At 43.1% G+C, this 16,226-nt stretch overlaps 1 protein-coding gene across 1 annotated transcript in view; it reads right to left on the bottom strand.

The window, feature by feature from the left end:
* Positions 1-16,226, bottom strand: part of LOC115470002 (SMC5-SMC6 complex localization factor protein 2-like) — a gene marked incomplete at its 5' end in the record, with an annotated part of 119,785 nt that overhangs the window by 28,613 nt on the left and 74,946 nt on the right. Inside the window, 4 exon segments of the mRNA XM_030202835.1 lie at positions 5,308-5,436; positions 6,186-6,270; positions 13,176-13,273; positions 13,557-13,733. Coding sequence (XP_030058695.1) covers positions 5,308-5,436; positions 6,186-6,270; positions 13,176-13,273; positions 13,557-13,733 — 489 coding nt within the window.

Genomic DNA, 16,226 nt, shown 5'->3' with positions numbered 1-16,226 from the left:
GCCAATTTGGCTCTTATCTGCAGTCATGTTTCTATGTTTCTAAGTGGCTGTGGTTGAATCCCTTACATATGCTGAAGACAGTTTGCACATCTGTGTCATTACTATGTGCTATTTATTTTTAGTTTTCATTTGTTATATACATAGAAAAGTGCCTTGGTTAATTGGGAACTATTTAAGAAAAAAAATGAAATTTCTTCACAAAAAGTGGAGAAGCTGTCCAGAGTGACCAATCAAGTTTCATCTTTTATTCTCTGGGAAAATGAAACAAGGAATCGGGTCACTATGGGGAAGTTCACCGCTTTTGTGGAACAACTTTCTCCTGTTTATATAAATAGACCAATCTGTAAGTCTCACTGTTCATTTTTACTCCAAAACATGCTCTGACCAGACAGGTTATATGGCAGTGAAACATAACTGTCTTGTTCTGAATACCATTTCCAATTATCTGTACGTGTTATGTAAGTTGCCAAGTTAGTTAACTTTTAGTTGATTGGTGGTCAGAGGTACATGGTTCGTATGTTAGACTTCGTGTGTACTTTGTTTGAAGAAGTGGGGAACACTGGACTAGGGGAAATGCCATTAAGTTAATAAGGGAACTGAGGAACTGAGTTCGATTCCCACTTCAGGCACAGGCAGCTCCTTGTGACTCTGGGCAAGTCACTTAACCCTCCATTGCCCCATGTAAGCTGCATTGAGCCTGCCATGAGTGGGAAAGCGCGGGGTACAAATGTAACAAAAAAAAAAAAAAAAGGAAATATGTAGTTTTACTTGCTAATTGTTAAATTTTTTGTCCTTGATTTCTCCAGACCAGTCCAAAACCAGTGTGTTATGAGATGGAACTAGGGAACTACTTGAACACCCTGCCCCTATAAAGGGCACTGTGCACCCTTGCTCACCAGTATTTCTGTAACAAAGCAAAATAAACCACCCCTACCCTCCAGATAGGGAAGAGGGAACCCACCCAGAGAACACTATGAATTTGAGGGAACCCAAGACAATTCCCAGAACTAACTCTTCTCCAGACTTTGACTAATCCCACAGAAGAGTACAAGAGTGGGACTCTTGATTGCTCTGAAGATCTCAAGGAAAGAAAATGAAGAACAAAATTGTCCCTTCCTTATTATCAACCAACCAGTTCAGAATTAGGATTTAAAAGCAGCAGCAAAAGCACCCCCTAGTTTAGAAAGGACCCTGAAGCCCCATGTCTCAATAGTCCCACTCCGCAGTTGTGTCTTCCCTAGCAAAGGCAAACAGATTATAGTGCTAGAAAATATGCAAAATTGACCGATACTCTACAAAATTTTGACTAAAACTGTGCAACCCTGCTCATAAAAACTGCCATGTCTTTTGAAGTCCCTCAAGGCACAAACAGTGGTACTCAACTTGAGAACATAAGGTGAAGATATATTTTTAAGCCAACATATAAGCAGCCCTTCAAATATCACCTTTCTACAGACCCCAAAACGATCTGACCTCCAGAAGGCATTAGTAACCTCTAGGTAAAACATAAGGACTCTATGAACATCCAAAAGATAGAGATGATGGAAAACTACCCCAAACTCCTGTGGATGGAAGAATCACTGACATGTGAAAGACTAAACTAACTTAAGCAAAAAAGGAGGGAACAGGACAAACACCAATTTTCAGTCAAGAGTATGCAACTTGGAAGTTTCTCTTACAGAACAAATAGCCACCAAAAAAGTTTTTACTGTACAACTGTTGAAGGAAGACTACTTTTAAGGGCTCAAAGAGCAAGGCACACAGTGCTTGAAGGACCAAACTGAGGTTCAGCAAAACAGAGTAACTGAACCGTGGACTTGAAGAGTGTCACCTCTTTCAAGACACCAACCACATCCCTATGGTACTCCATCCATGCATCACCTAAAATATACCAAGGCTGTTAACTGGAAATTCAAGTACCCTACAGCTAAGCCCTTAATCCTTTTGACAGGATGTGAGAAATTGAAGCCCAGAACAGCAAATATGCTTTCTCTGAACTGCAGGACTCAAACTCTCCAGATCCTAGTATATGCCAAGGAGATAGATCCTTGTGGACCTGCAGAAATGCTGTAATCTCCTTTTTTGCATACCCTTTTCCATTTTAGACACAAACCTCTCAAGGGCCAAGCCATAAGACAAAAAGGACATCCGTTGGAGGCAGCAATTCTAACTCTGGGACTGGGCTGACCAATGATCCAGAAGAGACTGGGTTTGGACGCATATGTGTCTGCTGCAGAGCAGTACCACTTCAAGCTTAAGCTGCCTCAGCTCTGAGAAGAAAACTTTCTTTTACGTATGTCGAAGAGCACCTCCAAATATTGGAGACACTGGGAGGGTTGCAAACTGCTCTTCTTGAAACTGATCACCCATGCAGCAAGTACCACAAGAACGGTTGATGTGACTTCCAATTTGAAATATGCAGGTAAGCCTCCTTGCAGTTGTTTGAGCAGGAGTTTGAGCAATGTCTCAATCCAGAAATACAATATCTTCAATGTATGCTTTATCTATACTGGGTCCAGAATGGGGCAAAAACGTACCTATCTACTTTGCAGTCCTGAAGAATAAATTCCTGTCCCCAATTCTTCCTTGGGAACGGGAACCACTGCCTTCAAACTTAGCAACCTCTTGGGTCTTTATGACTGCCACCTTCTCATGGCAAGGGGAAACAAACTGGAAAGGTGGCTGGAAAACTAATCTGTACCCTTGACTGCATCATGTTCAGGACCCACTGGTTCATTATGTTCCACTCCTTGAACGTGGACAACTACCTCCCTATGCGCTCAGTTAAGGTCGAGACCAGCAGCCTATCACTGTGCACTTCTGGGGCCAGAGCAACTTTAGCGCTGAGTATAGTTCCCTTCCTGTCCACACAAAAGATGCTACCTCAGGACAAAAAAACAGACTACTACGAGGATCCTTTTCTATCTAGCCAATAACAGTGTGCCCTCTGAAGCTTAGATCTTGCCACTGCAGAACCCAAAGTCCTGAGCTTATCCTCTGACAAACCTCTGGGACTTAATTCCCCCAGATCCTTAGCCACGTTTTCCAAATTTTCAAAAGCCTGCTGAGCTGGGTCTTGGAAGCTATATCTGCAGCCTAATTCCTGAGCCATAGCAGGAGCTAAGCAGATACTGCGACCACAATACCTCTGGCTGAGTTTCTAACTAGGCCATACAAGGTATTTGCCTCATATGTCAAACTCACCTCTATCCAATTTGATATCCTCAGACTTTGGTCTTTGTCCTCCAGACAGACAGACTACCAGCTCTTGTTGCATACATTTGACGCAGGCCATAGCCAAGAATACTAACTCAAAGGCTTGCTTCAAGGTGGTTTATAGCTTCCAATCCAATATTATCCTTCAAGGCCACTCCTCAGGTATGGTGGTCTTAGAGCAGACACCAATGCATCCACCCTTGGCTACTTCAGCCTTTCCTCCTCCTCCTTAGGAACTAAGGGGTAAAGCTTCTCCATTGCTCATCCAAATCAGAGGCTGGTTTGTATCCCCCCTTCAGAAAAAACAGCCTTCTGAAAGGTCATTGTCCTCAGCCACATGACCGTATTTTCTAGGGGCCCCAGTAACGCAGACCACCTATCCATTGCATTGAAGATCCTGTCTTGTTCTGAGCTCCCACAGGAGTGGACTTACTAGAGCAACAAGGGAAAGGGAAGGGAAATGGAACTTGATATACCGCCTTTCTGAGGTTTTTGCAACTACATTCAAAGTGGTCTACATATATTCAGGTACTTTTTTCTACCAGGGGCAATGGAGGGTTACGTGACTTGCCCAGGGTCACAAGGAGCTGCAGTGGGAATCGAACTCAGTTCCCCAGAATCAAAATCCACTGCACTAACCACTAGGCTACTCCTCCACAAGGGAGCAGAAAAATGAAAAACATGGTTTGTATACTCAGTTTTCTCTGAACCCTTAGCCTGGGACTTACATCCTGACTGAAGAAGAGGTGAGGCTGGGAGGGTCCCTGTGACTGAGCAAAACGGCTTGGTAAAGCAGCTGCATAAAATCCAGGGAAGAGGAAACTCCTCAACTCAGCAGTCCAGCTATGCTCAAATTCCCTAAAGAACTTGGGAGGGGAGAGGGGCTGAGCACATAAGCTGTGAATCTAAAATGGCTGCTATTTACATGCTCTGAGCCTTCTTCCTATAGCCCTGAGATGCAGTTCCCATTTCTGCAACTACCTGTGCCATTTCCGGCCCCCAGTGCAATCCTCAGATGACAAGCATTTGGGCCATACCACTGTTCTCCTGTGGTAGGGACCACATAAACTGGCACTGTTGTGGCAGCCACTATTATCAGGAGTAGACCTTCCATGTTCAGGCAGCTAAAGCCCCAGCCTGTTGATTTCACCCAGAAAGATCACACTTGCCACTGCCAGTACTAACTGTGCCACTCCCAAAAGCAGCTGCAGACTGGAGGGGCAGCTTGCAGAAGCTTCCTCCTGGTGCCCCAAGACAAATCAATCACAGTCTGCTTTCTTCAATTAACTTTCCACTGTTGGGTTCCATCTGCCGTCTTATTAGATTTTTTTTTTTTTTTAATCCAAAGAGCGTATTTGTGTGTGGGGCAGCGGATGGGCCCTGGATTCTCCCCCACAAACCCCTAAGTGGGGGCAGGAACAGCACAAGCATGACAGCCAAAATCAAAACTACAGCAGGTCTACCATGCCAGTTCCAATCTCAAAATGGCTGCCATGACAGGCTCAGCAGCCATTTTGATTGTGGAGCCAGCATGGGCAGGACTGACTGGGGATTGATTGCTCCTGCCCTGAAGAGGCCATTAAGACCACTAGGTCTTCTAAAGGTGGATCCAAAGAGGGCCTTTGGGTGGTAGGAAGGTGGAGTTTGTGGTCAGGACCACCCATTGTCTACCAGGGGAAGAGGGAGCAACAGTTCTGATTTTGGCTGAAACTCAGGGGTCACCCTCTGACTGTACCTGGCCCTGTGGGCTACTGCTTTTCTTGCTGCCACCAAAGCTTCTGATCTGTGCCCACACCATCACCACAGCTGATCCCACTGTCACCACTTTAGGCTGTGCTACCCCCTCCCACCCACAACCCCTACTGTTTTGGGCTACATTGCTCTTAACCCTGCTCCTAATTCTGGCTGCCATACTTGTGCTGTTCCTGTCCCCACTACTCCTACTGATTCTGGTCAGCGACCAACAGCCTTCCCTTGCTTGTGCCCTGTGGATCCCCTTGTGATGGCTTAATTGGCCACAAGTTGAGAACCATTGCTCAAGATGTTTTATTGCAAACATTTCAAATAAATTAAGTCTAGTCTTGATTGTACCTCCTGCTCAAGTTCTTGCAGGGTCTGATTAGAAGTGTCATTTTGTTCTTCTGCAGTTCTTTCTGCTGCCAACTTCTTTAACAGAGCTGAAGGCTTCATCTGAGCTAAGTATTTACAAAGGCAAGACACCTATTGAAAAAAGGGAAAAGGAAATTATTTAGCTAGCTAAAGTTAACTAGCTTAGAAGAAAGAAAAGATATGAGAGGAAAAGTCCTTACACAGAACAGTATGGAGTCTGTACACGAACACTAGTACACCTTTTTGGTTCCAATTTGGCTAAAAGGCTAACTGCTTAATTTCCTTTAGCCCAGACTACTACTACTACAAATCATTTCTATAGTGCTACCAGTCGTACGCAGCGCTTCACAATTTAACAAGAAGAAAAGACAGTCCCTGCTCAAAAGAGCTTACAATACTAGGAATATGGCACTCTAATGTGCATAAGAATAATCAATGCTTTATTTTTAGTCAATGTTTAATAAAACAGTTAAAGTTTCAAAAAGTCAGAGTCTTTTTTATACCAAAGAACATAACAGGTCATTTAAAAATGAGTCTCAGTATACCATTAGCAAATTAGATGGGATACAGCATGCTCAATTATTAAGTCAAATCATTCAACACAACTCGGAATTCAAAGATAAAAATTCAGTTTACCAAACTCCACCAACTAAGTAGATCCTACTGTACCAGTAACAATGAACACACAAAAATACTCACAAATATACTAATATCGTAGACAGCAAATAAAAGACCACCAATTATTTGGATTTGCACTGTTAAGGACAAATTCCAGATAAATAAGCATTTAAAGGAAAATAATCTTTAGTAATACCACTAAAGTATATAAAATTAAAGAATAATTTATATTATACCCATACCTGCATGTCACTCTCCTCAAAGACAGTACAGTTTTCCTTAAGCAGATTTGAGATTATCACACTGCTAAGACACTTTCTTACTTGTCTGGAAAAAATATAGAATATTTAAAACAAAAGCAAGTAAATGCCATTCAAAGATAGTTATGTTTTGTAAATTAACAGGGACAAGGACAAATGCATAGATCAGCTTCTTCCCTACCACTCCAAATCTTGTCACCACGCCTTTAATTCTGATATTGAGATTCCCTTCTAAAATTGCACCATATTATCTATAAAACAAATGTGATTTCCATATTTGCTCTTTAAATTAAGCCTGCTTAATGTTTATGTAGTAGCTTCATAATAGTAGAAAGACAGTAAAGTATGTATCAAAGATAATAGTCCAAAATCACTAGAGAAAACTTTGAAAAATTACAGCTTTCAGATTCTTGTACCTAAAAATCTGGAGAATTTGTACACTCATCTTTCTCATTCTTAACTCAGTACATGTTAGGTAAAGCACCATAACAAATGTTTACATGCACATATATTTTTTTTTCTAGAGTGGATCAAGCAATTAGAAATGATTTAGTTTCTCTTTCACAGTCTGTTTTATAAACAGCACCAGGATTTTAGTTGTGATCAACTAGCAACAGTAAAAACGTCTCACCAGCACAGTCCTACTTAAAAATGTGATTTTACAGATTTCACAATACTAGGCTTCTACCCCAGCTTAAGACTTAAGTAATAAACTGCAATGCATTTAAAGAATGTTCATAGAATTTACAGAAACATGAATAGACACAGAGCTGTGTGTAACTTGCATGTAAATTGCCCACAGTTATTAAAAGAGGGGTTGACAATAAAACCATTCTTGCAATAAGAAAAGAACTGCAGTCACAGACCAGCAGATAAAGCAAAAAGACTCATCTGCAGCAGATGCTTTCTGAGGACAACAGGCCAAGTATTGTCACAGTTGGATGACATCATCCAACACAGCCTGGTGCAGATGCTAACGACATTATTATAGAAATTTCTAGAAGTGTCCTATCACACATGCGCTGGTGACTTCTCACCCGATGTGCAAGTGTGGGTTCCTCAGTCACATAAGATGGCTAAACAATACAAGTGCAAGGGGAGGTGGGAGGGTACGCTAGAATACTTAGTCTACTGTCCTTAGAGAATACCTGCTACAGCCGAGTAACTTTGCTATCTCAGAGGACAAGCAGGCCAGCTGTATTCTCACATCTGGGAATCCCTAGCTACCAGGCTCACCAAAAACAATACTAGGATAATAGGGACTTGAAACATTAAGGCCTGAAAGTCAATTAACCTGAAACTATTTACATACTAGTTGTGAAGGTGCAGCCTGGAACTAAAGAAAATTGGGCCTAGGGGGGTGGAGTTGGATTCTAGACACCAAACAAATCCTTCAGGTTTTTGTCTGCCCAAACCAGATATCACATCGGGTATCCTGCTTAAAGCAGTAACAAGATGTGAATGTGCGGACAGATGACTACGCTACAGTCCTCTATGGAGGCTGTCCTCGAGTGGGCTACCGATGTACCCATGGCTCTGACATTATAAACCTTGACATGACCCTCTAGAGTCCAACCAGTCTGGATATACGAAAGGTGATGGAATCTGCTAGCCAATTAGAAACTGTGCGTTTGTCGATGGTTACCCCCATCCGGTTTGGGTCAAAAGAAACAAAAAGCTGGATGGCTATTGCCAAGATGAGCATATGGTTTTCAGAAAAAAAACGTTGGCAGAATGATTAACTGATTAAGATAGAACTCCAACACTACCTTAGGAAGGAATTTAGAGTACATATGGAGAACTACTCTATTGTGGTGAAACAAGTTTAAAATGGATTAGCTTACTAGGGCCTGATGTTCACTGACCCTGCGAGCTAAAGTGACTGCCACCAAAAACACAACTTTCCAGATGAAATATTCCAGATGGCAAAAATCAAGTGACTTGAAAGGAGCTTTCATCAGCTGGGTGAGGACAACACTGAGATCCCAAGACTAAGTTGGAGGTTTGATAGAGGGCTTTGTCTATAGCAAACCTCTCAAAGTGAGCAACGAGGCTGTATAGAAATGAGCTTACCTCTCACATGGTGATAAGCACTGATTGCATGTAGATGAACCCTTACAGAGTTGGTTTTCAAACCAGACTCAGGTGCAGAGGTATTCAAGCAGATTTGTGTAGGGCAAGTGAGGGGATCCAAGGAATTGCCCTCACACCAGATATCAAACCTCCCCTACTTAAACAAGTAACACCTCTTAGTAGAGTCTTTCCTGGAAGTCAGCAAGATGTGAGAGAGAACCTCCCGCAAATGTATTATTTGTTTAAAAATTCCTAGTCTGCCTACAACTAGGCGGATCACAAATCAACATTAATAAAAAAAACATTAACAAGCATTAAATTATACAAGAAAACAGACAAAATCAACCCTATGCATGTTCAAACAAGTATCTCTTCTGTAACTTACTGAATTGAACCCTACTACACAGTCTCAAATAAACTGGTAATTTGTTCCATATTTGCAGACCCGCCATCAAGAATGCGGTGGTCTGTGTATTAGCATATGCCACAGTTTGCAGTTTAGCATTTACCAAAAACTTCAAATTTTCAGACCACAAAGATCTAACAGGTTGAGATATTCCCCAATTACATCAGAGTACAGTGCTTGGTGTACCAACTTTACCACCTTGTACTGTATTCGAGCGTGTACTGGCAACCAGTGCAAAGAACATAAGATTGGCGATACATGCTCAAACTGGAACACACCTACCAACAATCGTTCAGAGGCATTTTGTATAATCTGCAATGCCTGTAGTTTTGATTCTTACAAACCCAAATACAGCGCATTGCAGAAATCTAAGGATTCTTATTCCATGCTCTCAACATCCAAGCCGTGAGGGCCAAGGATTGGAGGCTGGGATGCAGAAGGGATCCCTCATTCTGCACGATGAGGATCTGAAGACAGTCCAATCTCCATGGATCTTCAGAGGACAACTCCAGAAGAAGAGGAATCCAGATCTGCCTTGGCCAGTAAAGGGCAATTAGGATCACTGTTCCCTGGTTCCCAAAGTAATCTCTATGAGAGGTATTGGAGGATACACATATGGAACACCCTACCCCCCCCCCCTCAAATGTAGGAGAAAGACATCTGCCACAAGTCTGCTGCGTGATCCGAGAATGAACAGAACTGGGGGACTTTGTTGTTGAGATGAGTGGCAAAATATCCACTGAGTGGGTGCCCCACTCTCGGAAGATCTTGTGGGCTATGCCCATGTTGAGACACCACTCGTGTGGTTGCAAAACCCTGCTCAGTCTGCCAGCCACTGCCACAAGGGGTAAGATCTTGTACCCCCCCCTCCCCTTGCTTGTTCACAAAGAACATTGCAATCTGGTTGTCTGAATCAGAATAATTTGGTTCTGTACTCAATCTCTGAAAGCCCTTGGAGTTTTCCAAATGGCCCTTAGCTCTAGGAGGTTGATATAGAGATCTGTTTCCTGAGCCCATCTACCTGAATGCCCCATCCCAGGTTAAATGCATCTGTTAGCATCTTCTCAGGAGGTGGAATTTGGAATAGTAGTCCCAAGTCAAATTTGTCCAACACTGGTGGAATCTGGATTACATCTGCTAGGTTATCAGTGGCCTGAGACCACTGGGCCTCTATCAAATGGAGACATGCCATGGGAGTGACAAGTACTTTTGAAGTCATGTGGCCCATCAACATCTGCCAAGCTGTGACCTGCTTGCTGCTTCAGACTTGCAAGGGCTAGTGCTGTTGGTCTCTGCTCTTGCTTGTAGGAGAAAAGCCCGAGCCTGCAATGTATCGAGCAGGGTTCCTATGTACTCCAATCCCTGGACCAGGAGAAGGCGGAACTCGGGGTAGTTTATGACGAACCCTAGTAACTCCAACACTCGAATACTTAGGCGAATTGACTGTCACTCCCTCCTGCGATGTGCTCTTGACCAGCCAATCGTCCAGATAAACACATATATTCCCAGTCTGTGCACTTAGCCAAAAAGGAAGAATGAGATACTGGAAATAGTGTTTCTCTATTCAGAATCTGAGATACTTCTTGTGACTGGGAAGTATCGAAACGTGGGTATAGGCATCATTTAAGTCGACAGATCATGACCAATCTTTTTCCTGAATCATGGGAAGGATGCCCAGAGAAATCTAGCCTTCCCCCTACTGGTAGGCCGTCCAGGACAATTACTTTGAGTGCGGCTATGATTTCCTGGAGCCAGTCAAAAGTCTATCCCTTACTTCAACTGAGGGGTGGGCTGGCTGGGGCGAGACTGGCAAGGCTGAGCATGCTGGGTCTGAGGGTTCTCGGCAGAACGAGAATGTGGTAGAAACCTACTCCTCAGAGTAGTATGGTTGCGCCTAGGCCCATTCGAAAACCTACTAGAAGAGGAGGCTGCAGCTGGAGATTACTAAGAGAATTTGGATGGTACCTGTATGTTTCTTGGTTTACTTTATCTCCAAACAGGTTATCAAGTAGGCAAGAAATGTCCATCATCCTCTCCTGAACTGCTGGTTCTAGGTCAAAGACACGCAGCCGTAAGAGTCCGTGCATCCCCACAAACATGATGGAGAGTCTGGATGTAACGTCAAAAGACCTGTGTGTGTCCCTGGCCAGATACTTCCTGCACTCCAGCTGCTTACTGGCCAACTGGTGAAGCTTTGTAGCCTGCTCCTGTAGGAGAATTAGTGTACTGCATAGCAAAGACCAGGGCTTTTTTTGAGGGGGTACTGAGTACCAGCACCTTTTCTATTGTCTGCTAAAATTGATCCCTGGTCCCCAAGTTTAAATGAACACGCTCAGGCTCTACACACCAATTCTGCCTTGTCGTAGATTCTGTGACTGGTTGCAGGGGGTCTGGCTATTGTGGGGTGGGTTCCTCAGTGATCACCCACCCCTGAAGGGTGGCCTGGCATTTGAGTACCGGCACCTTTTTCGCTAGAAAAAATGAACTGGCAAAGACTGCAAGTAAAGGCTTGTGTAGAGCTGGAAGGACTGGATACAGGCAATGAGAAGAGGCCTGAAAAGCTTTCTTCCCAAATAAATCTAGGGGCCAAGCCTCTCTATCCAGGGGAGCCGAGGCACAAGTCCTGGAGCACCTACAGTTCGTTTGAGGGTGGATTTGACAATCAAAGAGTAGTGAGGCAGTTGAGTCCACTTGAATCTGGGAGCCTTCTGGATACAATACTGCATTATCCACCTTCTTAAGTATGACCTGCACTGAGAGGGGAGATTCCCAGTTCTTCGTCGGTGTATCTTTAAGGATAGGGTGCAATGGTACCTTGACCCTTTCGTTTGGAAGCGACTCAGTCCAGAACAGATAACATCTCTGCCTTGGGCTCCTCCTCCATCTCTAACTTAAATGGGATGGCAAAAGCCATTTCCCTTGGCAAAACTAGTGAAAGAGACCCTCAGGTGGAGACATACATCTATCTTGAGGTCGAGAGAGATCAGAAGGTACCCCATAAGACTCTTCCTCCAAGAAGTAATAAGGGTCTTCTGAGTCCCATTCAGACTTCTCACTGTACTCTGATTGGACTGAGTCTGTGCCTATCTCAGTTCAGTGGAACTACTACTACACCCCAATGAGTGCCAAGGTACAGCCCTACCTTCAGACTCCGGGAAAGCTTCCTCTCCCTCCACTGAGAGTGGTACTGCATGTGTAGATATTGACACCTATCGAGGCACTGGCATCAGTGATATCTCCACAGGCATGAGTGGAGCCTCAAGAAGAATCTGGGGCTGAGCCGCAGTTAGTGCAAGTGCCCTTGATGCTAGAGCAGATTTCAACTGTAGCCTCTGCGCCAGCAGCTACCTGAACATGGCTCAGAACCCTCATCAAAGGAAGGCATCAGCAAAGGCAGGGGAGCTGGGAGAGAGGCAGTGTGAGAAGGTGTCGGTGCTGAACTGGAAGTTGGGACCTGGCTGCCTGGAGACTTGCTCACCAGCACACCTCTTCCAATGTTGGGTACCAACGTTGCTGATGCTGTGGAGTTCCCAGCACCGTGTATCGATGAGGACTGATGCTTATGCTTCTTGGGCTTCCCCCGATGAACAGCACGCTGATCTGTCCTGGGGCCAGCTTTCAGCATCCGATGTTGAAAGAGGTGGTGGCCTTCTCAATGCCGGTGCACTTTCAATGGTAGTTGAAGTCTTTGCAGCCATCAAGTTCGATGCTTTTGGTGCAGATGTTGATGTATTGGCCATTCGAGGAGCCAAAAAGTCTCTTATTGAACCTGCCACACCCTCTGTGTTCTCAACTGCATTTTCCAACAGAGAGAACAAGAGCTAAGCTCATGGTCAGGCCCACACCACCAAAGTGTGTGGGTCCATCAAGGAAATCACCGGATTACAACAGGTGCATCTTTTGAAGCCACTAGGGGTCTTCTTGGACATCGAAAAAAGAATCACAGCCACATTAAACTCAATTGTGAACAATAAAAAGGAGTAACGTTCAAACTGAGGTTGGTGTTCCAGCCTAAACAGGCCTAGTAACTCGCAAAACAAGAGCAAAAAAAAAAAAAAAACACTACAAAAAAGTAAAAGGGAAACAGAATAAAATTAAGAGTAAGGAAAAAAATAACCAAAAGGCACAAAAATGCCCACACAGGAAGGCACTATACAGTAGAGAAAATTTTGCACCAAAAGATCATGATGGCACGTCCTCCCTGCTCCGCAGAAAAACAAAGACTGAGGGACACATGCTTGCAGGTCAAGACACCAACACACACTTGCGGTGGGATGCTGCTAGAAAATTCTATAATTTCGCTAGTCAGCATCTACAGCGGGCTCCATTAGATGACATCACCCAGCCACAACACAACTAGCTTGCTTGCTCTTGGAGAATATATTAGTAGGTGTCCACTTACTGAATTGATATATTATGCAATTTCATGCAACACATTTTCAGAGTGTTTTTGCCATTTCTACATTCCAAAAGTCCATATGTACTAACATTACCTTCCTCGCATTACAGAGTTAGGAACCAGCTGGACCAGCTTCAGGAGGTCATGGTGATGCGTGGAAAGGTTACTTATGGCTAAGCACAGTTCAGGCATCTGTCAGATAAGAAATACAAAAGCAGTATTTCAGTTTAACTTAGCTCAACTCCTGCTTTATTACTATGCACCACTACTCAGCATATTCACTTTTTTGCCAGGACCAGCAGTGTAGCTCAACAAAAGCAGCATATGCTTTGAGGTTTAATAAACCTGAAGTGCAGAAAAAGGATCTATTTTCAAGACATTCAAATGACCCTTCGCTCAAGTGAATTGGTGAAGAAGACGCACCATTTTATCTATATTATAGGAGGGCTGTCATACAGCATTATCCATTATTTACCTTTACATCCCAATCTCTTATATTCTTCAACAGGTTCTCCAGAAGACAATGGAAGTCCACCAACGGCATTAGCTTTAACTGCTTTTCTAATCTTATTTTACACAGCAATAGAATTAGGAGTAGAATTTCCTGGTCCTTGTAACCTTCTGGCCACACAGCTGTGCAAAATCCTAGGAACTACAGGAAATAGAAGTTAAAGATATAGAGTTTTTTAAATTTTATATCTACTGCCAGTGAGCATAATGTAGTAAACAGATTACCAGGGATACAGCACACCAGAAAAAAATAAGTGGAAATCCCCAGGTTTTTCATGATGATATGAAGTGCTGGAAACTAAACAGGTCTTCACAAGGCATGTGAAATAGCAGTGGCCTACACAAATCTTAAGTGCGTTACCCAATTGTAGGAGATGTCATTGGCCACGTTGGACAGTCAGTGGTGAAATTCACTAATATGGTTAGAAAGGTGACCTATGAATGAAGAGGAAAGGGCAGCACAACAGCAGTGCTGTTGACCAGCATGATGGGAAAGCAGGAAATCAAAAGATGACAAGACGTGGTGCAGTGTCATTAATCCATAGACCTATAATGAAATGGAAGGAGAAATACTATCTGCCCAGCTCCAGCCCTACTGGTGGGTCAATGTAATAAGCCACATGTTAGAACTGTATGATGAAATTCAATACATAATTTAACAAAAAACAAAAAAAAAACATTTGATGCAGTACACAAATCTTATGGACCTGTATGTGCAAAAAGTGTGTGCAAACATAGGACAGCACTGCCATTCTAATATATTGAAAACAGCAACTATGGCTAATATGTTAAAGCATAAGCTCACATCAACAAACTGCAAATAACTGGCTTATGTTATAAGTATTCAAAAAGGTGTTTTTTTTTTTTTTGAAGACCTCAGCAGAGAGGTATAATGGATAAAGACTTTGTACCATCTAAACCAACTCTCCAAAGTTGTCACTGGTCTTCTTTTTTACTGTTTGTTTTTCAAATATTTCCAGATATTTTAAAGATGCTTAACGTGCTGTACTGTTTTATATTACATAGTGCAAAAGTTATCTTAATAGTGTTGGCTGTGGGGGTTTGTTCTGGTCCCAACAGCCAACATTATTAAGGTAAGTATTGTACTTATGGACTTTTCCTCCAGGAACTTGTCCAAACTATGTTTTAAACCCAGATACACTCTCCGCTGTTACTATAGCCTCCAGCAGCGAGTTACAGAGCATAACTATTCTCCGAGTGACAGTGTGTTTCTTCTAGCAAAAAAAGTGCCGGTACTCAAATGTCAGGCCACCCTTCAGGGATGAGGTGATCACTGAGGGACTCACCCCACAATAGCCAGGACCCCTGCAACCAGTCACAGAATCTATGACATGGCAGAATTGGTGTGTAGAGCCTGAGCTCTTTCATTAAAACTTGGGGACCATGGGCTAATTTCAGCACACAATGGAAAAGGTGCTGGTACTCAGTACCCCCAAGTACCCCCTCAAAAAAAGCCCTGCTGAGTGAAAAAATATTCCTGTTTTAAAAGTATTTCCATGTAATTTCATTGAGTGTCCCCTAGTCTTTGTACTTTTTGAAAGAGTAAAAAGTCGATTCGCTTCTACTCGTTCTACACCACTCAGGACATCAAATCCCCTCTCAATGATCTCTTTTCCAAGCTGAAGAGCCTTAACCTCTTTAGCCTTTCCTCATATCCCCTTTATCATTTTGGTTGTGCTTCTTTGAACCTTTTCTAATTCTGCTGTATCTTTTTTGAGATACGGCGACCAGAACTGAATGCAATACTCAAGGTGAGGCCACACCATGGAGTGATACAGAGGCATTATAGTATTCTTGGTCTTATTTACTATCCCGTTTCCTAATAATTCCTATCATTCTGTTTGCTTTTTTGGCCATCACTGCACACTGGGCAGAAGATTTCAGCGTACTGTCTAGAACACCACCTAGATATTTTTCTTGGGTGCTGACCATGCAACCATGATTTGGATTATTCTTCCCAATGTGTATCACTTTGCATTTATTTACATTAAATTTCATCTTCATTTGGACGCCTAGTCTTCTAATTTCCCAAGGTCTTCGTGCAATTTTTAGTCCGCATGTGTTTTCACAACCTTGAATAGTTTTGTGTCATCTGCAAATTTGATCACCTCGTTCGCCATTCTGATTTGCAGATCATTTATAAATATGTTAAATAGCATGAGTCCCAGTACGGATCCCTGTGGCACTCCACTATTCACCCTCCTCTACTGAGAGAAATGGCCATTTAACCCTACCTTCTGTTTTCTGTCTAATAACCAATTTCTAATCCACAACAGAACATACAACACGTATTGCCTCCTAGCCCATCAGTAATTTCTCATGAGGAACTCTGTCTAGGGGTATATTTCTCCCATGACTGAAGAAATGAGATTGTGACGCAGCTTTACTAATACTGAGCTGCAGGCCACATTGAGGCATATTTTCAAAGCACTTTGGGAGGCTAAGTTCCATAGGTTTCTATGGAACTTTGGGAGGCTAAGTGCTTTGAAAATGAGCCTGAGTATGTCCTATAAAGGGGCAAGGTCCAAAAGCTTCTAGTCCATGTCTCCATCTGCCGGCAGAGAGAAAAACTGATAGGACTCAAAAGAAAATAGTCAGAAAGCCAAAATCTCTC

Source organism: Microcaecilia unicolor, chromosome 5 (assembly GCF_901765095.1).
Source record: "Microcaecilia unicolor chromosome 5, aMicUni1.1, whole genome shotgun sequence".
NCBI classification, from domain to species: Eukaryota; Metazoa; Chordata; class Amphibia; order Gymnophiona; family Siphonopidae; genus Microcaecilia; species Microcaecilia unicolor.
Note: the sequence above shows the minus strand (reverse complement) of the source record. Positions and strands in the feature narration are given on the sequence as shown.